Raw genomic sequence first — 25,012 nt, forward strand, 5'->3', positions numbered from 1 at the left:
TGTCATTGTGATTAAATAAGGGTGTATGTGTTAAAGAAAAACTCAGAAGTTAAGGTATTTGTGACGAACTGAAAGCCTACGTGAAAATGACATCTTAGATGTCCTTATTTTTGTGACGATTGAAGTGTATATGTTTTCTTGGACACCTTGCCCGCTCAGGTATATCTGCTGCTGACTGTACTAAGTAAGTTTTAATGCATACCGTCGCTGTGCCTACAAAAGTCGCCATGTGTTTTTAACCTACTTTCCAGGAGACACAAAAAACTGTTTATTTCGATAACTATTGAACATATTCAAATCATAATTTTTATGATAAAAGTATTTGCACTTTAACATATATTACGGAATTACCTGAAATGATATTTTAGTTTCAATAGTGTGAAAAAATATTTTTTTATAAATATGTTACATAGCGATTTTTGTTTTAGTCGTAAAAACCGCTAAGTGTCTTAACCAGTTCATAGGTAGATTTAAATAAAATGATGGGGGTGTTCAATAAAACAGAAAAAAAAACTTTTAAGTCGATATAATGGAAATTTAATTATGATTGAATAGTCTACGTACTTTTTTATTATAACTATATATTACTACATATTAATATTTCCTTGTTTGTAGGCAACACAAGGGTCACTGCGGTATTTGCGTGGCTTGTAAATTGAAATTTTGTTGTCTTCTAATATTTCTTTAAACTTCTTTCTCCCAACATAGCATACGAAAAAATAATTCAATCGACTCTTTTACATATATTCTGGTACTTATTATTTTCCTTTGAAAAGACATGAATAATTAATAATGTATTTGTCTGATGTTTACTGCTTTTTTTTTTCATTTATTATCTAAGTTTGTGTTACAATATTAAACACGACACGATATTGCCTAGCTCAGTTGAAAAGAAACCATTTGTATTTAAGATATTGACCCTGCCTGTGAAGGCGATGGCCCTGGGTTCGAATCGGGTCCATATTGGGTCGCATAATAATTGATTGTCCTAATGTAATGTTACGCATAAAACTCATTTCGCATTATTGTTATTGTGCTGGAAATATTAACATTTCTGAAAAATTATAACACAAACCATTTGCAATGCAAAATATTTTCGAAAATACTTTCTGTTTCAGTTGGAGAAAAAATATGCGAAAAGAGATTTATGCGTAACATTACATTATGACAATCAATTATTATGCGATGAGACCTTAGGACCCCGTTCGAATCCCAGTAAGGGCATTTATTTGTGTGATGACACAAATATTTGTTTCTGAGTCATGGCTTGGTCATGGTTGTATGTAAATATTTATATATTATATATATCGTTGTCTGAGTACTCACAACACAAGCCTTCTTGAGCTTACTGTTGGACTTAGTCAATCTGTGTAAGAATGTCCTATAAAATAACATGATTTTTTTTTCTTTAAGTAATGCATAAATGCACTACATGTTCATGTTATAAAGTACATTGCGCTAACTTTATTAATTTTTTTTTATCAGAGATAAATCAAAATTACATAATTTTTTGATCCAAAAGCATCGGTAAACCAGAATGGTTTGTCTCGATACTCCATTCCGCAGTAAAATTCCGCACTTAAATAAGTAAATATACAATAGGCAAAACATATTTCTATTTTTTATGTAATTTTTCATTCACTTGTTACCTTTAAAACTGCCAACAACTTGTAACGAAAACTCACAAAACTCAATTATTTGTACACACACGTAATAACATACGGTAGACTGGATACTGGATTGTTATAAGAAAATTCCGCCATGTGTCGTAACAGGCACGGTCTGGGAACATAGCATCGACTCCAACTTGTACAAAAATTATCGCTATGTGCGAGGAACTACATATCGGGCGCAAGCGCATCTAATCATTTTTCGATAAACTAGTAGAAAATATCGCTATGTGTCAAGAATGACAGTCATAGCGAGCGCACGTCTGTAATTGCTGTTGAAGTAAGCTAATGTAGTTATGTGATTTATTCCAGTTAGCGATTATAGGAAGAGCATTCATTGTATGGGCATCACATACCTACATTTGTTAAATCCTTAAATAATGAAATAAGCTCAACGCTGTTTTTGGAGCATATGCGTATGGAAATAAGGTTCAAAATGGCATTAAAACCTAAAAATCGTCAAAAATCACATAGCGATTTTTGTAGGCACAGCGACGATACGTAGTTTAAACAAAGAAAAAATATAATACATATGTGCATCGGGGTAATACATATAATGCTTTAGAAACCAATACTTGTACTGTACTTATAAAATACTGAATTTTCTTATATTTTTTACAAACGTAGGTACAATAAAATTGTTATGACTAAGTCTAGAACTATTAGTTAATCTGTACACAAGGCGCTGGCGCATGCAAACTTACTCATACTTGTTGCAATTTTCACGTCATTACGTATAACCCCAGCCCGGCGGTTACTTCAAAGGTAGCTGACGCCATAGATTAGTATTTAAAATGGCGTAGACATGCCAAGAGAATTTCCAATAAACTACACATTAATACTACTTGACTCGACCGCCTAAATCCTGACTATACCTACTTATTTACATTAAGGAGCTATGTCTTATTAATTGTAGCGAAAAACATGGACTAGTTATATTTTATAACCATGTTAACAAGTAACTTTCTCTAACACAAAACTAGATGTTTTCGTAATTTAACATTATAGTATAGTTTACGCAATAACTTGCCTTTACCTTAAGTTACTACAACTAATTTAAATTATTACGTATTGTTACTAATGAAAAAAAACACATACGATGTTTTATTTTCAAGACACACCCACTTTCATCCGCTTCTGTACTTAAAAATGTATTCTTAACCTACTCGTATTAAGCAAATGAATGCAATTTACATCGTGTTATGATAATGTAGTTATGCATATTGCACTGAAGCAATTTCACCATTAATGCACTGTGATACTAAAACCATTACGCTTAATAGAAACGCGAATTATTATCGCTTAAGATCTAGCTGATAGCGCTAAAGTTCGAAAAGGATGTATATTTCATAGAACGTAGACTGATAATGGCTCTGAAGTGCTATAGATATGAGTGAAAAATTAGCTCTTATGTTTATCTCGTAAGCTGTGCATATTCATGTGTGATAGAATCGTGGCATTGGCAATACTAGGTTACTTAGTAACCGATAATGTAATCGAATTAAGACACCCTACCTACGCTCTAAGTTAAAAAATATTCTGTTTTAAAACTGTGATAAGAAGACTGATTGTAAAAAAATAACGAACCAAATTATTTTTAAATAAGTACATATATAGGTTTTAGGTACCTACTAAATAGTTTTATAGTTGTACATTTCAAATAAATACTTATAGTAAAATAACAGCCATTACGGGAGTGGATGGGTTACAAACCTGAGATTTACTTAACACCGTTTTCATTGTTCTCAGGTCCGCCACCGATTTGGTTTATTTGACGAAGTATGTACTTCGGGAGGCGTACAAGTCCGGCATTGCAATTGGGTTCGATTTCTACGAGTTTCTGAGAATTATGGCCCACAAGTAAGTAAAAATTCTGTCTTTTAGTAGAACTTTTATGTTTTCATTTGTATCACTATAACATTTATACCAGTATATATGTGACGTTCTCAAGAAAAAGGTACCACTTTGTCGTTTGCCATAAAGACACTCTAATCGTATGTAAGTACAAGCAAATTTCGTCCTTATAGTAAGCGACAAAGTGGTACCTTTTGTTTGAGAACGTCACATATATAAGGAATATGGTAGAAAGTTGTTCATATCAAGATATTTAAAAAATATTTTTTTTTAGTAAAAGATTCCGTTCTGACTTGCTGTTTGTTAATAAATTGGTTTAACAAAGCATTTATACTCAGGTAAACCTAGTCTGCACAAAAGTCAAGGGCGAACCAGTCTACGAAGCAGTAAAACCTATATCAGCCCACACAGAACTGGTGGTCTATTATCTACCAGAAAGACCAGAGGAGCTATTCTTCGTGAGGATGAGGAATAACCTGTACAGACAAACGATGGATTCCATTTTAGAAGGTAAGTTAAAAGTAATGTGCTATCATTTGAACAGTCTTAAAAACAATGGTTTATTTATTTAACCTTTATTGCAACAAAAAAAAAAAACATTTAGCAACTGTATTGCAAGCAAACAAAAAAGGATTAAATTTTCCTTTTTTTTTTTGTAAAAAATATTTAGATTTAAAGACACATAAAAAATCTTGTAAAACTGCTGTGGAAACCTCAATAGAGGTTTAGACGATCAAAGAAAGGTTCTGAAAATGCATGAATACCGATTTTGATTCTCAGGCCAGAAACAAATTTCTAGTTATTTTCATAACGATTAAAACAAAAGTATTGGGCAAGGTAAGCGACACCCTGTTAGAATGCTCAGTAAATTGTTTACGTTAAATAATGACTTACGTTCCACAAATATTTGAACGCATGACTTTCATTTAATTGCAACCGATATATACTCGTTGAATGCTTTTTATATGTAGGAACATCCGTTCATGCCGACAGCTGCAGAGTTATCAATATGGTCTTGCGATCCGATCGGCAAACGACGCCGCAATGCGTTATCGATTCATATGTAACTTAACTGGTCTTAAGGAGTATAAAGATTCGGTTTTTATTTCGTGAGATAGGTACCTAGATTTCGAATTGTTCGGTGCACTTTGAATTGTCTTTTACTTTTTATTATGAATTGTAGCATTATATACCGCAAGCAGTGATTAAAGCATAAAGTTCTCTAATGATTGTAAATTTAACCTATTTGTAAAACGTTAATTTTAATTAAATAATTTGTCATCCGACGTCGATGTTGATTTAAGGTTATGGCGATATCTTGCGATATATATCTATATACATACGAGTATATAAGTGCAAAGATTACATCAATCGCAACGCGCTATTTTTATTGTCATTAAGGTATGATGTTTCTAAAAACTTTCTTTCCAAAATTAGATTTTAAGTGCTGCATATTAAGACAACGAAAATCTACTGAAAAGGCATGAATCTAATCAAGCTAAGAAACCGCTGCCTACTAAATTAAGTAAAAACACATAAATCACGTTGACACACAGATATCGCCATTTCACTGGCTGCTTAAGTGCGATAAAAAAGCAATCACGACCGTCGACTACCGAACCGGCGCGGGCGCTGCGGAATGTCCTTTGATGTGCCGGTGTTAGGACGGGCTTCACCAGAAGCGGAGCGGAGCTCAGTTCAACAACGACTTGAAAAAAATACAATTAGCTCAATGTTTAAACTCATAATATATGTAATGGACATAATTTCTCCAAACATTACCAGAAATATAATTAATTAAATATTAGATTTTGGAATCCGTATCCATAAGTGACTGTAATATGACACTAATGCATGCCAAATACATACCCTCCTGGCTCATGGTCCTAGCTATAGTAGGTACTTATTCAGTTTGATTAAATTTAAATATTTTATATTGGAACAGAGCATTTATTTTCTTTGGTTCAATTTTCAAACAAAACAAATATATTTCACAAGAATATTAATTTGTATGGCTGGGCCTTAGGAGGATTACATGAGAAATTACAATAATGGAAAACTTAAGTAATTTGTTGTTTTTAAGACCCGGTTTGATTAACAAACCGCTTCGCTTATTCTTACGCTTATAAGTAGACGCTGCTTTACATCTCTTGTTGAGATACAATCCTAGCTAGATCCTCTCAGTAAATCTGCACTTTCTATCCGCTTGAGGATGGCTACGAACCTACTATCTCAGAGTAATACAGGTTTTTCCATAATTTTAAAGTGAAAATGGGTAAAAAGAAATTATATTACGGTCGCAAAGTATCGCAACGAATTCCTGAAACCTTTGATTTCATACTCAAAACTTCCTTGATATTAATCGATAAAAACTATTTAAAATCAATTAGTAAAATATACTGCCTTAAAATATAATGATCGTAACTTGTAGACTAAGATTATAACGCATATATTTCGCATAGCATTTACTCAACGGTAAGAGGCTGATACAAATAATAATGCTCTCACATGTATGGGATCAAATTGATTGTTGAACATTAATTATAATTATATAAAAACTTTCATTAGAATATTGATCCAATCAAGCGAAATTTTAATTAACCAATTTCACGAACAACCGTAACGTAGTTAAGGAAGTCTAGACAATTTATGTTTATTGCCCGTCTTAAAAATTAAACCAGTTTTGACTCTGACGTGAAAAAATGTTCGTTCAGAACTTTTGTTCCGAAAGTCTGCATTTATAATATGCGGCCTTCGTACAAAGTTATCTAGTGAGATTGCCTATAAATCTTCATAGCTTTAATACAGTGTCGCAGATGCTGTGGATTAATTAGTCGCCGCGTTCTACTTGAAATCTACATTTATATCTTTAACATTTGCGCTGCATGTACTCTGTTTTCTATATGTATTTTAAGATCACGGATAGCAGTTGCAGCGGCTAACAGACAGATGGCAATGATAGCATCTCTAGTTGCCCGTCAATACATTTCGCCTGCTATCTGCAGATTTATTTTAAAATCAATACCGTATTCAAATGAATGTTTCAAATCATAAATTTTCTAAATAAAACATCTCTAAATTAGGTACATAGTGGAATTGTAGAACCTATAATAACTTTTGAATTACATATACTATCTCAAAAGTAATCTTAAATGTTGTTTGTTGAATCATATACTAAAATAGTCAAATCCTTAACTGTCTCATATTCCTGTCACTTTTACCCGCATTATTTTACCTACTGTATGGATTGAAGCCTAACCTAACATTGTTTCTTTTAGATTCACCATTAGACCTCTCAACGTCGCTCCTGTCGAGAGTACTATTACCAATATCACCACCCTCGGGTCCCGATGATGAGCACAAGTCAGTTTCTGGTGATTCCCTTGCATCATCATCCGCCGGCTCATCAAGTGAACTACTAGACATGACACCAAAAGTCCAAAGAAAACCAGCGAAGTCTGAAAGAGCACTACTGCCTTGTGAAGTATGCGGGAAAGCATTCGATAGACCTTCATTATTAAAAAGACATATGAGAACACATACAGGTATGAAATTCTACGTTAAATTTTATTGACCTCGGGGAGCGGTACTCTAATTCTCAAACCTGTTAAGGTTTTGATACTGATATAACAGTAATAAAACTTTAACAAATTTTTAATTCAGGCCCACAGCCGTTCTATTTCTCATGCTGAATTTGTCCTATAGTATAAGTAACTCTAAAGTAGTATATGATGTGTAGGACCAGACTAAGATTCAAATTTGTTCATTCAGATTTGTTCACTTTCAGGTGAAAAGCCTCATGTATGTATGGTATGCAATAAAGGCTTCAGCACTTCAAGCAGTCTTAACACTCATAGAAGAATTCATTCCGGAGAGAAGCCACATCAGTGCCAGCATTGTGGGAAGAGATTCACAGCTAGTTCAAACTTGTATTACCATCGAATGACACACATAAAGGTATGACACTTACTACAAAATTAATGAAAAATTTTACAAATTCTAGTTCTTCAATTATAGTTGGTTGATTTAACCGATTTTTAGTGTCATAAGTTTGTGACACAACATTTCGAGTAAGTATTTTTCTCACTTGAATATCATATCAAGAAGACCACAAAGACTTGCGTGGTCGAGTGTGGCGAGGCGGAAAAGTCATGTGTCTTAGACCGTCGTGGGAGCGACCTGCGGGGAGGAATACGTTTTGAAAACAATTATAAAAGTTTTCACGCTATAAGTCTTATTGATATATCGATTGGTGTAAACAACATGTATTTACTCTTAAATTTGTTTCATTTGCTTTACTGTTACACGTCTTACAAGTGTGAAGTTAAACAGCTTGTAACAAAAGTAAATTTAATATAGTCCATAATAAATAGTTATTGCTTCGCTTGCAAAGATGAAAAGTTGCGGACTGCAAAGATAAGGAATTAAAAAGCAGTAAAGCTAATAAGAGTAATTAAAGTACTTACAGAATGTACATCATCGCGTAATTAGTGTGTATCTACCGATATAATGTCCTTTCAATCATATCCTAGTAGGTACTGTCTTGCTTCATCGCGGAAATTATCCACACTTTACAGAACGATATAAAAAACGGGTTATCCTTGATGCAAAGACAATAGACTACCATTAAAGTTTTTTCTTCTGATAATTCACATACTAAGCGTATCCTTTTTCATGTCACTGTAAGATACTGCAATTGTTTTTTTTATGTGACAACATGTAGTTACTGACCAGTTGCTCGATTGTTTATTGATGATAATGGGTGGTCGATTGAATATGAAATTATTATTTTATTTAAAGGAAACTGAGATTGTTTACGTACTGGAATTCTTTGGTAATTTTATTCATATTACTTAGGTCCGGCTTACATTATATTGTAATATTATAAACAACCCCAAAGATCTTCAAAAAATCTACATCTAGGCAGATAAGTAAACTTAATAGATTTGCGTAGAGTAATAACTAAAAAACTACACCTAAACTATATTTTTACGTGTGGCACCCACCCCTCTTCAAGTTACTCAACATAGTTTATTATTATTTTTATAAAATGTTGTACAATAATGTAAAATTGGTACCTAACGATGATTTATCCTAAAGTGCTATATTACTGGCCGGCAAAGCTTGATGCACATTACACGGTGATGTTACCGTGCTCGCTTCCCATAACGCCCCACCTGAGTTTTTACTTTAACTATGACCTCATGTTGAGGCGACTTAAGAAAATCACACAAGTGCACACGGTCAATGAGCACAGGGCTGTCACGACGCTTTTCTTCGGCTTAAAATCATTTTTTTTTATTGTGAAGTTGACATGCATAATTATCTATTTATCTTATCTTATTAAATTTTGCTTTATACGTCATTCTTATATGAATAAGTATTATATATCGTCGGGTTAATAGCCATAGTGAACCATATTAATACCTAAATAAGGTTGATTTGTGTTATATTTTTTAGTAATTTGTGAGTTTTGCTTGTCACCTGTCGATATGTATGTAAATAGGTAAATTGAGCCTTCACTTACATTTGAGATTTTTCCATCTTTATGACAAACACTTAATTGTACAAATAAACGAAGTGTATATACATATGTGTAATTCAGCGTCACACAATAAATACTTATCACATTCGTACAAAGGTGAACTTTACTACTTGGGATCCTCAATATTAAAAGGCACCATCACTATTTATGTTATTTTTATGTGTTATGAAAATAAAATTTCGACTTATCAACTACCTTAAATATTTTACCACTTCCCAAACAAATGATCATTACGTTAAAGATTAAGTTAGAATCTAGACTTTAAATATTTCGTAACATCTTGAAAACCCTACGAGTACCTACCTCGCCAACCCTTAAGACGCACCTGTGGTCACAGGCAGTTATAGTTAAGGCGTTCAAGGGCCAATAAATTACCGGGTCAGGTCATCGTGGGAACACCCCTGCGCAGGAGACCGTGGCGACATTGTTCGTAATAGGTTAATTTGATTTTGTATGCTTTAGTTATCATGGATCGGGTTGTTCAAGCGTGTTACACGTTTGGTTTCACGTGTTATGAGTTGAACAGTTTTATTTTATTAGGATTTGGATACGTATACTATTGCTATTTGTAATACAGTGTTGTCAGTTGACGTGGTTTATTTACTTTTGCGCTGCCTCTGTCTTTCCATTATTTAATTGTATATTTACGTAAGGGAAACATGTTTTCTATTAAAATAAGGTTAGGTATATTATTGGAACTATGTTTAGACTAATCTTTAAGATTTTTTAGACTATTGGATAAATCCATATAATGTGCCCCATTTGATTTGCTCATGACATTAAGTATGTTCATGATATTATAATATATATATATATATACATTATAATATCTCAAAACTCACGTGAGTAAAATATGGCCTTTTGTAAATCAGGCAGTAGTCAGAGTATTCCTATTGTATTTAGAGTAATAATTCCATACAGCATTAAAAAACGGTAGCATCTCATATAGCAGTTCACACACGGTCGTGTGAAGCCACGGTCTGCTGGCCTCGTCTTCGGTATCGTCTTGGCCGATACGGTTCCTTGGCCAGTCGTGGGAACGTGAATTTGGCCGCTGTAGCTGTGTTGGCAAACGTTTGGGGATTCATATGAACAAACTTGTTTTTAACTGATGTACATATTTTATCTTAGTAATGAACGAGGATCACTTTACTGTAAAAGTCGTAGTGTTAATGAAAAATATTGTACGCCAATCGATATTTCATTATAGTTATAGCCATACTATTTATTTTTTATCCTACAGGATAACACCATTTTTAATTGGGTTCAGATTATTAGGTAATTTTAACTCCTTTATAGAGTAGGTATACATTCGAAGCCTAAATATATTACTTACCTAGCTTGTCTTGTCATTGTAATATTATCGTCCCATTCTGTCCCTACTCAGCGTTACAATAAGAGGGTGCATACAATAGGCTAGCTGATTGATAGGCCTCCGCGCTTAAGGATCTTTTGAGCTGTCCGCGAATTACGTTGCCCGCTACGGCACTATCATTGTGCGATAGCCTGATATGTGTGCACGGCTCACAATAGACATTACTGGTCGTGTAGGGTTAGCACCATATTTGCAAAATTGTTGTAAAAATCTTCTAATTAAACGTGGATTTACTTCTATACTGGTAGCTTATTAGTATAGCTTCTATATCATTTAAGTCAAATTATACCTATTATACATTCACTTGCAGAAATCTTAAAAAAATATTCGTGACAGAATCAGTCAGATATTGCTTAAAATTATTGCCAAACCTCATTATTACCAATAGTTTTTTTTATTTAAAGTTTCAATTCTAGAAAACATATACCTAGAAAAAAGAATAATGCTTGAATCTAAATTCTTAAACTCAATGCCGGCTTGTTCTGCTAGCGATAACCCTACTCACAGCTTAGTGATAGCTCGTTAAGGCTCCCTATATCTTGACGCGAATGAGCATTGTTTCTCTATCAGGCTTTGTCTATGGAACATTCTCAAAAAGATGAATTTAATATGGCTGGTTTCTGTAATTTTCACGGGTAGTACTTAAGGTAGTTTTAAAGTAATAATTATTTATTTACAGTACGTAAACATAGTTTCTTTACAACGACGCGTACATACTTTTTCTTAACTACTTACCTGGCTATTTTATCGAATTTACTGTTACATTTTTTCTTATTAGGTAGCATACTTGCCTTTTTTGCTATCTAAGAAATTCAATTTATCAGTCTCTAATAGTTACTTACTTTAATATTTCTTATTTGCTAAGTAAATATTATCTGACTTTTCATTAAGTTTTAGTGCTAGAATTCTGTATTTCTTGGGTCAGTTGCAAATGTCCAAGAACTCTGTCTATCTTCCCTCACTCACTTGACACTTTTCTACTCGTTAGTTTGTTTGTTGTCACTGTCCGTCTGTCTGTCTGTCTCGGCACTTGGTAGCCACAATTGCTGATCACACAAAGCGTTACGGGAAGGACTTAAATTGTAAGCTAATGGCGGAAACTCGGTGGATGAGTTTTTTTGCTAAAGAGTACTGTATGTTACAATAACGTATTATTATGATCTGTAAAAGTAGGTACCAAAGTGAATAAAATTATTGTGCCATAATAGTGTTGTAAAATAGTACTACTAGTTACCGCACTAGGGCTAAGGGTGGTAAATTAGCACCATATAGGTATGTTATTAGATCAGCCGCCAGCCTTAATGTTTTGTTTTTAAATATGTATACTAGTTAATGTTTTGCTATGTCGATAGAAATCTTACAATCTATGATATTTATTCTCATAATATTAAATTACATAAATTTAAAATACTAGAAGACCTAAACAGGAATATAAAACTAAAACTAACTACAATTAAAATAACTAAAACTAAAAATTAAAAATAACTATCAAAATTAGGTGCCTTCGGGAATCCATGATGTTTTCTGTAGACTTGTAGTTTTTAAACCGCTACTCGAACTGTGCTTAGACCGCTCAGTAAAGTAACGAGGAGCCACGAAGATTGGTAGTTGTTTCGAATCAGAATCCGATTTGCGTTTGTCAACGTGTTTGGTGGTTGGCACTTTTCATTGGATAAATTGCACGAGATTTGTTCTTATGGAAAATATATGCTTCCGCCTTCAGTTGTTTAACTTGCAAGGTAACGAAACACTGTGAATAATGTTGCTGTATTTAACTTAATACAAGGCTTTATTAGAATCGTAGGTTTTTTTTTTTACATGATATCTTAATGCCCTTATTATTAATAAGTACAAAGATTGAGGTAGGTAACAAGGTTTAAATGCGTCAAAATAAAAAAAAATAAGTAAATTATCTCCAATCTTATTTGACGTCGACCTATTAAAATAAAATTTTCGTAAGCATAAACATATACTTACGAGTAAGGCCGTTTCTTCCAAAATCACCCTTTACGACGTACGTCATATTCAAAGGATTATTTTTTGTACAATATAAAAGTCCCAGGTTTATAGCCATATTGCCTCCATAATCTCATTAAAAGTGTATTGCCGTGAAGAGAAGGGTTGTGTTATAAGGCAATTTGTAGGTATACTTGTGCCGTTTTAGGACTGGGTCGGCGGTATATGGGACCGGTGCAGCGGCGCCTGGCCATGTTCCCATGCACCTGCCTTGTATGGGGGTTAAAAAATGGAATCGCCGCAACGGCTTTTTAGATTGCTAGTCGCTGCTGAATGGATTTTTTTTATGAATTAGAAGTATCACTTTGTGACAGGTGACAAAGTTTTGAGATTACAGGGTACGTACTGCATTATAAATTTCTAACGTTGTGACATCATGACTGGGCTTAAATTGTTTTACTGGTAATAGATCTTAATGTTGTGACGCAATAACCGGAAAAAGAGTTTTTATATTAAATGTATGATATAAATTAGTTTACAATAACACAATTTTTTATTTTTTTCGAAATGTTTTTGACGTGATAACGTCTTAATAATCGATGAACACCGGTAGCATGCACGAAAAAGTGTCACGTTGTGGACAAATCTTCATGGTAACGCTGTGGACGGATCTCCAGGGTAACGTTACGTAATGTAATGGTAATGTTTTCTTATGATGTTATTACCCAAAATTATCGTCCGTAAACCGACTTTACAGACAACCATATTTTTTTATATTGTCTCAAACGATTACATAGTTATTGTCTTGGATTGGCATATTTAAGTATCTACCGTTTTGTAAACGAGTAATTACCAGAGGTGAGTATCGTTTCGACAAACTTGTAAGCGTCTGGCAATTTCGATGAGCAGGAAGTAGACACCATTAATGTATTTTATTGCCCACTTTCCATTCTATGTGGATCAATGTAACCTATGCGGTGTAACTAGTTTACTGGTTGCCTGACGTTTACTGTCTTTACAGATAAGGCAATATTTTTTGGCCATTTCCATCGACTAATTGGCGTGATCAGGAAATGAAATCGACATTTGTCTATGCTTAATTAGTTTATTTTGGGGTTTATCGGTTATTTGCTGGTTTTGAAATGCTGTTTGACCAATAAGATCATTACGAGTGAAACAGAGAACCCATAAATAAGTATTAATAATTTTGATATAGGTAACGATAAGCTATACTCGTATTATATATATACCTACCTACAAATGATATATAGACCTATGTCATCGAGTATTTTACGTAGACTTCGAATTTCAATAAAACGTAACTTAAATAACAAATCATGCGAATCTAGCCCTACAGTATATTTACTACCATAAATTCATATGCTTTCTCATACATTTTCCATCGAATCTCGAACCATAAACAGTTCACTATAGCTTTGTGGGCCTTTCATTTGGTCCACATTAAAGATATATGTATCGCGTATTGTTTGATATGATTAAAGACTGCTTTCACGATCGCCTCATAAGTTTCGTATGAAATAAAATAAGCACGGATATGAAAGCATGTGGATTGTTCGGATTTGTGATTGACTGCTTAAATAAATGGATTCATTTATTGATGTATTTGGAATGTAGTACGTGTTTTGAAATTTTTGGCACATGTTAATAATACATTACACATAGTAGGAAAATTAGTAATGCAATTTTGGCACATCTATTACCTACTACCGACCCGCCCCCGCGGCTTCGCACGGGTTAGCAAATTATATACCTAAACCTTCCTCAAAAATCACTCTATTGATATGTGAAAACCTCATGTAAATCCGTTCAGTAGTTTTTGAGTTTATCGCGAACATACAAATAAACACACAAACAGACAGACGCATCGGAGGACTTTGTTTTATAAGGTGTAGTGATTGAGATGATCTTAATCTTTAATTTTATATTACTACCTAGTTGAAAACTACGTAGACATAACAAATCATGCAAAATTTGTCTACACAAATACCTGAATTAGGGAAGGCACTTTTGTTATGTATATATAGAGTGAAAAGTGTTATCGTCTTATCGCCATCTATATCCATTGAACCTAAAACATTTTGACACAAAATCCGTGCATAATCAGTTACATAATCATAGACAACATATGGCAGAGCGTATAATAAAGATCGCGTGTCTTCGACATCTGCAACTGATCCGGATGCCGTTAAAAAAAAACAATACACTTGATTTACAAATAATGACCAATGGCGTACTCACAATCATAATTTAATCAAGCAGCGCGTGCGAGAAGCCATTTTAACGAAGGTTTTTTATACCGTACAAAGAAATGCGTGCAGTTAATGCTATTTTCCGCCTCAGTAACTATAGCATAATGACGATGGTGACGGCAAAAAACAGATGTGTCAATAATTATTGTGCCAGTGATTTTATGAAACTTCTTAATGACATGGCATGAGCCCATTGTGTTGTGCTCGAGTCACACGTAGCAATACTTGTACTTAAGGGACGTGTCCGCAACGTTCTACGTTTTACTAATCAACAAATCCTAGAGCTAGATAAGATTATGCCAAGTTATTCTAGCAAGCATTTGTTAATAGAAAACCGGGCTTAAACTTACCTTACTTTTTGATTCCAATGTGTCCTTATAATAAAATTAACACTATTATTAAAAGATAAGCCAGCTAAAAGAGTATGTCACTACTTCTCGCCTTTTACTTTTTGCAATACTTAAATTCATATTACTCATTAAATCAATTAGTATAATAACGAGTATACTATTGGTAGTACCTACCTATTATTTAAACTATATTAAAGACTAAACTAATTAGATATAACTGGATACAAAAAAAATCGATTCCAAAGAAAGAAAGTGAAACTTTCAACGCTCACTGAATACTTACCTACCAAAAAACAAACGATTATGAATATAATAACACACTATGTAACAAATAGACGATATACCGCCTCGACGTTATCTCGCACTCACGACTCCATCAAACGAATATTAAAATATATTGCTCGGCTGCTAAGTACCGGCCTTTCAGATATGTCACTCAATAATAACACGATAAAATTGATACGGCACTCAACTAACTACATTAAAAATATAACTTTATGTTATAAATGCCTAGTAGTTAGAAATAAAGTAACAGCTATAATTATTATTGTCTTTATTAAGGTATTGAAGTGTTTAGTTTTTAGTACAAAAATTTGGATTACAAATACTAGGCAAAATAATAAATTCAACAGATGCCTAATAAAAAAAATATTTCTGCTTCAGTGCAAGCTAAAAACTAGTCAATAACAATTTATACATACTAAGTTACTAACCTCCTTTTATTTGCTTATTTCATATCAGTCATCATGAAATGAGTAGTTATAAATATCACAGTACTTTTTGCCCCAACTGTATGCGTAAATATAATCAAGAACAAAAATTACGTGCATATACAGCCCGGCCGATTGCATCTGTACCATCGGCAGCACTATCAATCATGCTTTATCGTTCTTTTGCTGACCGTACTGATTAAATTATTCCCGAGAGGTGACTTAATGAAATAGCTAGGTAAGGGTAAGTTCAAGATTGTGTTTCCAGCTTACAAAATTATTATGATTAATGTCTGTGTAACATAGAAATTAATTTCTATGTTTTTAAAATAAAGTGTTAAGTGAAAAGTTAGTGGCATTTAAAGGTCATTGACATAGAGTTCAAAAAACCTGAAACCAAAAATGCTATGTCTACTATAGTCAACATTTGGATCATTTGGAGTAAGCGTTAATGATTAAATATCGTTTAACATTTGAATGTTGGTGATCAAAACCTCCGAGAGAAACATTAATTAAACTAGATTCCACCAAACGACACTTAAAAAACCGTCTAGACTAGATTTTATTCTAAATCGTTTTAGGAGATAAGTTTTACACCGTGTGAACTCGTACAAAAAAAGTAAATAGAATTTAATATTACTTTTTATGTAAAATTTAATATTTTTTTAAGTAATGAATAACTGCCCTCCCTTAAACACTCGCCTACTAATAACGCCAAAGAACTGACAAAAGCGAAATATTATTTAGTTGTAAAAGTGTCTCAACTCTTTTTTTAACATTTTGTACATAATTGCCAAATAATCATTGGAATAAAAATTATCGGATGAAAGAAGCGCCTGGCGTCAGTTGGCTCGTTGCTTGGACAACATCTGGAAAATTGCCGGGTTACTTCTGGATGAGATTAGCTCATGACCAGGACAAGTGGCTTACTAGAAGGGAGGCCTATGTTCCACAGTGGGCGATAAAGGGCTGATGATGATGATAAAAATTATAAATTGTCAATGTGCACCGTCTCTTATTTCGAACCAGTTGTAATCACGCCGCAGCAGACCCGTCGTTATATGAGGGACCAATTAATATGCTCCTTGTCTTGGATCCAGATTGAGCCCACAATATTGATTACTGTCCGGAATCAATAATTGGGCCACGGTTATTAATTGCAGCTTCTATTCTTTGAATATATTAATGTTATTTATGCATCATTTTATTACTCTAATTGAGTTAGAAAGCTACTTAATACGGCTCTCTAAACTAAGTATTCGTTTAGACAGCCGTAAATACCTATCTAATTTGACTCAAAGCACCTACGAGCCTTTATTTTTACTGAGCGAATTAAAATACATTAGCGTCGTGATTTGTCTTAACTCAATACTAAACTTATCTATGTATATTTCATAATATGTATTACGGAAAAATGTTCAACGCTCTTTCTTCTTCTTTCTCCGTGCCACTTCCCATTTCATTTGGGGTCGGCCCTCTGAATATGCTTCCGCCATTTGGCTCTGTCATAGTAGGTTGCTGGTATTTTTAGCGACGGTTTCTCCAGGTTTCTCCACCAGGTGGCTTTTGGGCGGCCTGGTGGTTGTTTGCCTATGTCAATTTCAAGTGCAATTTTTACCGGGTGATCTTTTTCTCGACGCATTACATGTCCATACCATCGGAGTTGGCTTTCGTGGAGTTTGTCTGGTATTGGAGTGACTTTAAAACTGCCTCTAACATGTTCATTCCTAATCCTATCTAGCCTGGTGAAAATGTTCAACGCTCTTTGTAATCTAGAAATAAACCTATTTATTATCTAGTCGTGTTTAGGCCAGGACTAATGATAGTAAGTATACATTAACTCTGTTTTAATATATCATCATATTTGATGGTTTAGTATCATATAAAAACCTGTTCGTTATTCCCAAGCATATAAATTTACCAGAATTGACTAAAGGATCAAACTACTAACTACAAGAGCTAAGATTTTCAGTAGGTATGTTGAATATGAATACAAATGCTTTCAATTCACTAACTAGTGTTATTAACCATGAAATTCGCACATCCTCTACAACTAATTAAAATTCACTTATCTCAAATAAACACGCAACCCATATCTCGTACTGATATACCGTGAAACGAGACTGTGGAACTAAGGAGTAAAATACCAATACCTATTAGGCCTTTCTCGGCCTTATTCTGATCTGCATATTTTCAATTTGTTCTTGTTTTGTATCCCTTTTTATCAGTGACTTATAAATTATTTTTAAACGAGTATTCGTTTGAGTCAAATGCAGATTTACTATCAAAGAAACAGTAGTAGCCGATATTTTGTACTATTCTTTCTTCAAATATCAGAAAATAATTATGTGTATATTTAAGCGAAGGAATGATAAGTCTAAGTCTAATTCAGTTGTGCTTTCTATCAAGCTATTTATTTAAGATCAAGTTATATTTTTTATTCAGTTTTCCATAAACTATAGACACCTTTTTTGAGGTTCGCTGCTCTTTGGTAATATTTAGTATTTAACGAGGCTTTGTTAGGTTTCTTCTTTAAGATGTAAAACGATTGAAATTTATTTAAAGCTTCTATATGATTACAAAACCAGAATAAGGGTACTCGCACGTTACTGGCGCATCAATTTATTTAGTTAAATTAACCGAAGCACAGCATTTGCATTGGATTTCCATAACGCGGACGAGGCGTATCGCTCGCCCATACGTCACTGCTGCAGGATTGCCACTGCTATATTCACAACATAGTAACTTTGTAAGTTTGATTTAAAAAACGAACTTTATATAATACCAAATAAAGTTTACTTTGGTATTTATCATGACGAAAATAAGAGGTTATGAAAGTTAACAGTGGAGTGGAGATCAAAACGATTATGCTGACGATATTGCCTCGATTTTGTGCACTAAAGCCCGCAAGATTAGTAGCATTAGTTTATTTAGTCTTCTCTTTGTATGAAACGTTATTTTTTTTTATCTTGAACCGAAAAGTCTAATATGTAGGTAGGTAATTATAATTGAATTCTAGGGTGACTACCAAATCGGGAATTTTATTCTTAGTATATTACACGTAAATCCATGGCCACAAGATCCGCAAAACATAAGTCAAAGAATCTAGCAATAATTTAATTTCGTTTCTTACCTTGCCTAACTTTAGATACTGTCTGCGTAGCGCATGAAAACTCGTTTTTACCTGTTGTGATTTATCCAGCGGAAATTGTCTGACAACTAATGGCTCTTTGTTTATTGATTTATACTCGTATATGCAATATTCGGTAGCGGGAAAGGTCGAAATAATATCGGGTGTCGTTTTTTTGCCTCCTTGATTGAGCTACCGCGGATAGCAGTCCGGACCAATCAAGTTCGCCTTTCCAGTTGTATCGAGGTGGTACGCTTAAAGTGGGCTTCTTAATTTTGCCGTAAAACCTTTATTATATTTCATTCATGGCAGTGGGCGGTGAGCGAAAATGAATGGGAGGGCCGGTCCTAGGATATCAAATTGGATTTTTGTCGGAGGTTTGATTTTGAACTTATATAATGATATTTTAATGTTGTAGGAAAGGAAACAAAAAAAACTTTGATATCCGTTGTTAGAATACCTATTTTATCAAAAATAACAATTTATTTTTGTTTTCATTAATGATTCGATTTTTGCTTTTTTAAATAAACAATTCTATTGGAACACTAAGAGCCATAATTCGAATTTAAATTTCGTTTACCTATTATTAACGTTTTTTTTACACACAAGCCGTCATGTTTTTATCTTAATGAAATAAAAAATTTGATTGTTCGCTATGGTTATATAAACCCTTCTTTACATCAACTTAAGTCGACAATCGAATGCGACAAGCCTTAATGCTTTCAAGCGGAGCGTCCAAATAGTATACCATCAAAGTGCTCCATTAACACGTTTACCGCCACTATAATAATTGAGTCCACGAAAACCACAGCGGAACGACGATATGGTTTATTCAATTTGTCTTAAATTAAAGTCATCAGCGGTGTGTTTTATATAAATCGTCTAAATATACCGCGATGCAGTTGCTCCGTAGGGATGGGATAAGCTGGACAAATTAATTAAGTCGATAAAATAAATTATTTTTGTTTTGTTACTTATGAATATTAATAAATTGAGGGTAAGGAACATGCTTTATCCTTTACCACTCTCAATTGAGTCGAGTTGTTGAGATTGTGTTAAAATGTTAAACATAGGTTCAGAAAAGGTACTAATGTAGTATTTCCTACTATCAAAAAGCGAACAGTTAAGTTCAACAATTAAGCTTCCTTTACGCCGACTCTCCTACCGGAACGAATAAGGGTCTCCCCTGATATATCGACGCGCATTCGGCAAAAGCCGATAGGAAAAAGCTTTATGTCCACGCAATAAGAGCGAAAAAGTCGTCGTTCGGCTCGGCTCGCATCGGCCGGCGCCTGCCGACGCGTCGACGGCTTTTTCGCTCTTATTGCGTGGACATAAAGCTTTTTCCTATCGGCTTTTGCCGAATGCGCGTCGATATATCAGGGGAGACCCTAAGGCTCCCGGCACGCGTTTATGTCGAGAAAGAGTGATTATGACGAGACATTACGATGACAGTAGGCACGATGTAATTATGTTGGCCACTTTAATTTATTGACGTTAAAAAGAATGCTATTATCTATATAAAATATTTATGAATGATCTATATGTCGGCGGGCAATCGTAAGATCAGGCATATAGTAAAATTCCTAGGCATATCGTGAAACGTGAAAATCTTTGACTCGTTCCCTGAGGCGACGGAGCCCCGCTACGCGGGGCTCCTATTTCTGGGCAGTTTACCCTTTGGGAATCTGAAGCAACCTAACGAACCTATCCTACATATATTGGTTTAATGTGACTATCGTCAAATCAATACACAGGAACATTACGATCTGCCTGATATTATATACGATCGGCCGCCGACGTATTTACGTAAAGTTAGCATCGATTGTCCTGAATAGAAAAAATACTGGTCAAGTGCGAGTCGGACTCGCGTTTCAAGGGTTCCGTACATCACACAATTTTCAAAATTTTTTTTTGTACGTGAAACGTGACGTGAATGAAACGTCTTGAAAAGTGTGCAAATGCGTAGAGCTGAAAACTCAAGCGTCCGACGGGTCGCGCTTCCTACAACTTCCGAAAGTGTTTTAAAAGCAAAGGCCGAAGAGAGATAATACCTACAGGGTGGCCAGAAAATAAGTGTATTCCCGTAGCCAGGGAGGTTTTGGGATTATACTGAGCAACTTTTAGTATGGGACCAACCCCGAAATCGCGAAAAAAGAAGTATCCTCCCATAGAAAACGGACCAGATCAAAATGTATGAAACAGCCAAATTTTTCTTCGCGATTTCAGGTTTGCACGTTGGCAACGGGAATACTCTTAGTTTATTTTTTAGCCACCCTGTATACCTAGTGCTTTTTAAAACACGTAACAATAGTAACCTAATCAATCAGTACAGTCAGCAGCAGAAGTTGCTAAGCGGGCGAGTGGTTTAAAATGATCTGGTCGCGACAATCTGGAGTTAAGACAATAAGAGTATGTCAAGGTAATTTTGAACACCTCGCCCCCTTAGCAACTTCTGCTGTTGACTGTACTACAAGTACCATTGCGGCTATGTGCCAGATACAGCCTACTCGCATTTTTTGTCTTCAGTCCGACTCACGCTTGAAGCTAAAGGCACGCCTCTTTGGGACGCTTCGGGCCTTCGGCCTTATGCGGATATCGGCCCAGGGCCTTCGCAATAGCTGTCTACATCACGTTTCACTTAAACCATTGCGGCTGTGTCCCTAAAATACGTTAACCGCATTTTTGTTCTTAAATCCGACTCACGCTTGACTCTAGATTTCTGATAGGTTTTCCTGTCATCTTTAGGTAAAGGACTATTATGTGTATTTTTTTCAGAATTTTAGACCCAGTAGTTTCGGAAATAGAGGGGGGGGAATGGTCATTTTTTGTCTATTTTCTTGAATAACTTCTAAACTTTTTATCGTAAATTTATAAGAAAAATATATTTGAGATTCTCAAAATGAGCTCTTTCGTTTGATATGTAACACGATATAGTTTTCAAAACTTTGTTTTTTAATTTTATCGTTTACCCCCCAAAAGTAGCCCCTATGTTTAAAATTCATTTGTTGGCGTTACATATCCGTCTTTGGGTCACAGACTTACATATGTGTACTAAATTTCAACTTAATTGGTCCGGTAGTTTCGGAGCAAATTGGCTGTGACAGACGGACAGACAGACGCACGAGTGATCCTATAAGGGTTCCGTTTTTTCCTTTTGAGGTACGGAACCCTAAAATACGCTAAAAGTATCTACAACACTGTGTTATTTACATACAAATATTTTTGTAATACTACTACTACTAATTATTAGATACTTTTGATGCATAATCTTATCCGTTACTTACTGATGCTGACTGTACCTCGTTATAAAAATCAGTCTGTAATAAATAATTAAATATCATAACAATATGGATTCTTAAACGGAATCATGTGAACCTGCAATAAAATAAACCTTACATATTAAGCATATAGCTACAAAAAAGTTGGTAGACAGGTACCATTAAAAACCTACTACAGTAAAAAGAAACTAACGTACTCGTGTCGGAAGCACGTTCCACAAATTCATTTGCACGAGCTGCGGCGTCATGCAATCAATATCTCTCAAACTAACAACAATCATAATGGTCATTATTGTTTTCTTTGGCGGTGTTGATTTGTTCAATGGGGATATTCAGGGCAGTGGTACAGTCGCCATCAGATATATCGGAGCGGCCAAGGTGTTCACAATATCTGAACACGCACTCTAACGCCTTGAAAATAGAGGCGTGCTCATATATTTGTGAGCACCTTGGGCGCTCCGATATATCTGATGGCGACTGTACGTAGGTTTGGCAGAACAATGTAAAGAATAAACGAATACAATATAGAGACGATCTAAATTGTATTGTTAGATATGTAGTCCAGAAATTTGATTCATTGTTTTATGGTTTTTCAAATGTATGCGAAGTTAATGAACACACCCGGATAGACGGAAGCAAGTTAGGTTTGACAATAGCGCAAAGGCAAATGAAAGTTTAAAATAAAGGAGATATATTACCTATATATGTCTGCAAATTAAACAAATATAGTTAGACCGAGGTAGGTCTGCAACGATTTTGATAGCACACGCAGTGCAAGTGTTATTTAAGCGTCATATTTTTGATAGAAGTGTGCTATCCAAATCGTCGCAGACTTATCTCGGTCTGACTCTAACTGCTTGATTTTCAACTTTCATTATATTTCCCAAGTCTGTCCAGGGTATGAATTGAATGAATTCCGAATCAAACTAAAGGCGGTAGATGTTGTATAGTATAATCCCATTTTCTAATAAATGTCTCTCTTTCTTTCACAGGAGAAGCCACACAAATGCAGCCTCTGTTCCAAGTCCTTCCCTACGCCTGGAGACCTTAAGTCGCACATGTATGTGCACAGCGGCTCTTGGCCTTACAAGTGCCACATATGCTCTAGAGGGTTTTCCAAACATACAAATCTAAAGAACCATCTCTTTTTGCATACTGGTATGTACTAAAATTTTAATTTTAACATTAAACAACCTGAAGAAATTTCACCTAAATACCTAACACAACTAAATACAATGCAAATACTCTTCACATGTAGCACGCAGCACATCTCAACAGATAGAAGTAAATAATATAAAAACAAAACAGTAACACAAGTAGAGGGTAAACAACAAGAGGTCTTATCGCTAAAAAGCGATCCCTTTCCGACAGCCTAAAGGTTTCTAACTGAAACTTTAAGGGTTCTCCATACATACACATAACATCTTCTGCTTCTTTAGACATAATTTTTAGAGGTATTATTTATAGTATTAGTGTCTAACGAGCTGAGCAACATGTTCTTAGGATAATAAAACTACAAATAAGAATGTTGTGCCAGTAAAATTATTACAAATCACACTACATAATGTTTTTTTAAATATATTTTCTATGTTTACAACTACTTTCTTTTTTGTTTCAGCAAAACACCAGAGAAGCGGCACTAGAGAAGCAACTTGAAATCTGAATAATAAAAATAGTTACACTAGATATGCCTAAACATTACAATATACACTCATAATATATAATAATTATGTAAGGTAACTACAACTACGTGACGTTTGTAAACACGGACTTATCACATGAAGACTATAGTGGAAACTAAAGCCGCCAAAATAAGTATTAAACCACGCACAAAGATGAATTAGCTCTGTACCTTGATGAATATAGATAATAAAATATATATTCGACAATATCTCAAATAGTGTGTGACAAATTACCTTTAAAACCATTTCCATTGATGTATTAAGCATTGTATTTTGAATATATAATTATTTCATGAAAATACATTATATAGATTCCTGGGAAATTCCGAGTAAACTGTGACTTGCAAAGGGACAGGTGGACAAACTAACAGACCGACATAAAGACACTACTAAATGCCCCTAAAATGGACTTTAAGAATTAGATACACATTTTCTTTAAGTGACTTATTTATTGTACAGTATACCAGACAATTACGAGGTTAAGTGTTTGATTTAGGTTAAGTTTGTACATAAATATAGCTACAATTGTGATATTATTTTATATTTCGTTTTAAGTGATAATTTATTATTTTTATGTATTAGTCAAAGGTACTTTAAAAAAATGTTAAGTAATTGACAAGTGGTATCAGATAATCAATTCAGTTTTCAAATAATTAGGTAAGTATTTATTCATAATACGGATTACAATTGACTGTTAAAATGCCAATAGTACATTACGATATATTATTATTCGACTGTTATTTATTTATATTATGATAAGGGTGATTACAGTGATTTGTCAAAATTTCAAACAACCGGATTTAAGTATCAGATGTGTTTTTATTTAGTTGTTTCGTGAGTTTTATATATATAATGTTAGCAACTATATTTGCTGACTGGTATGTACCGAATAGTTCATCTTAGGATATATATTTTAAAAAACTACATAGTGTTATGTAGACTGCACTTATAATATACTTACATTGAGTAAGTGTATTGTGATTTTAAAATCCGTCCACCTTGTAAATATATAATAGTTTATTTAAGAAAAACCTTTATTTATATTTTGGTGAAATAAGTATTCGAGTAATAAAATATTTTTAAATTATAATCTTGTTTTTTTTCCAATATATTGAACCTATAACTGACGATATGGTGTCTTGAGTAAAGGTTTCATTTCAGCATTGACGCAACATCACTATCGATTTTC

At 34.1% G+C, this 25,012-nt stretch overlaps 1 protein-coding gene across 1 annotated transcript in view; it reads left to right on the top strand.

Moving 5' to 3' along the window:
* LOC134665923 (zinc finger protein 177-like) overlaps window positions 1-24,735 on the top strand; it is a 66,973-nt gene extending 42,238 nt beyond the window's left edge. Inside the window, exons 2-7 of the mRNA XM_063522982.1 lie at window positions 3,420-3,530; window positions 3,863-4,034; window positions 6,803-7,069; window positions 7,312-7,481; window positions 23,134-23,299; window positions 23,760-24,735. Coding sequence (XP_063379052.1) covers window positions 3,420-3,530; window positions 3,863-4,034; window positions 6,803-7,069; window positions 7,312-7,481; window positions 23,134-23,299; window positions 23,760-23,797 — 924 coding nt within the window. The 3' untranslated portion in view covers window positions 23,798-24,735. The remainder of the gene's footprint in view (window positions 1-3,419; window positions 3,531-3,862; window positions 4,035-6,802; window positions 7,070-7,311; window positions 7,482-23,133; window positions 23,300-23,759) is intronic.
* Window positions 24,736-25,012: the final 277 nt, after the last annotated feature.

This window comes from Cydia fagiglandana, chromosome 1 (assembly GCF_963556715.1).
Source record: "Cydia fagiglandana chromosome 1, ilCydFagi1.1, whole genome shotgun sequence".
In the NCBI taxonomy this organism is placed as follows: Eukaryota; Metazoa; Arthropoda; class Insecta; order Lepidoptera; family Tortricidae; genus Cydia; species Cydia fagiglandana.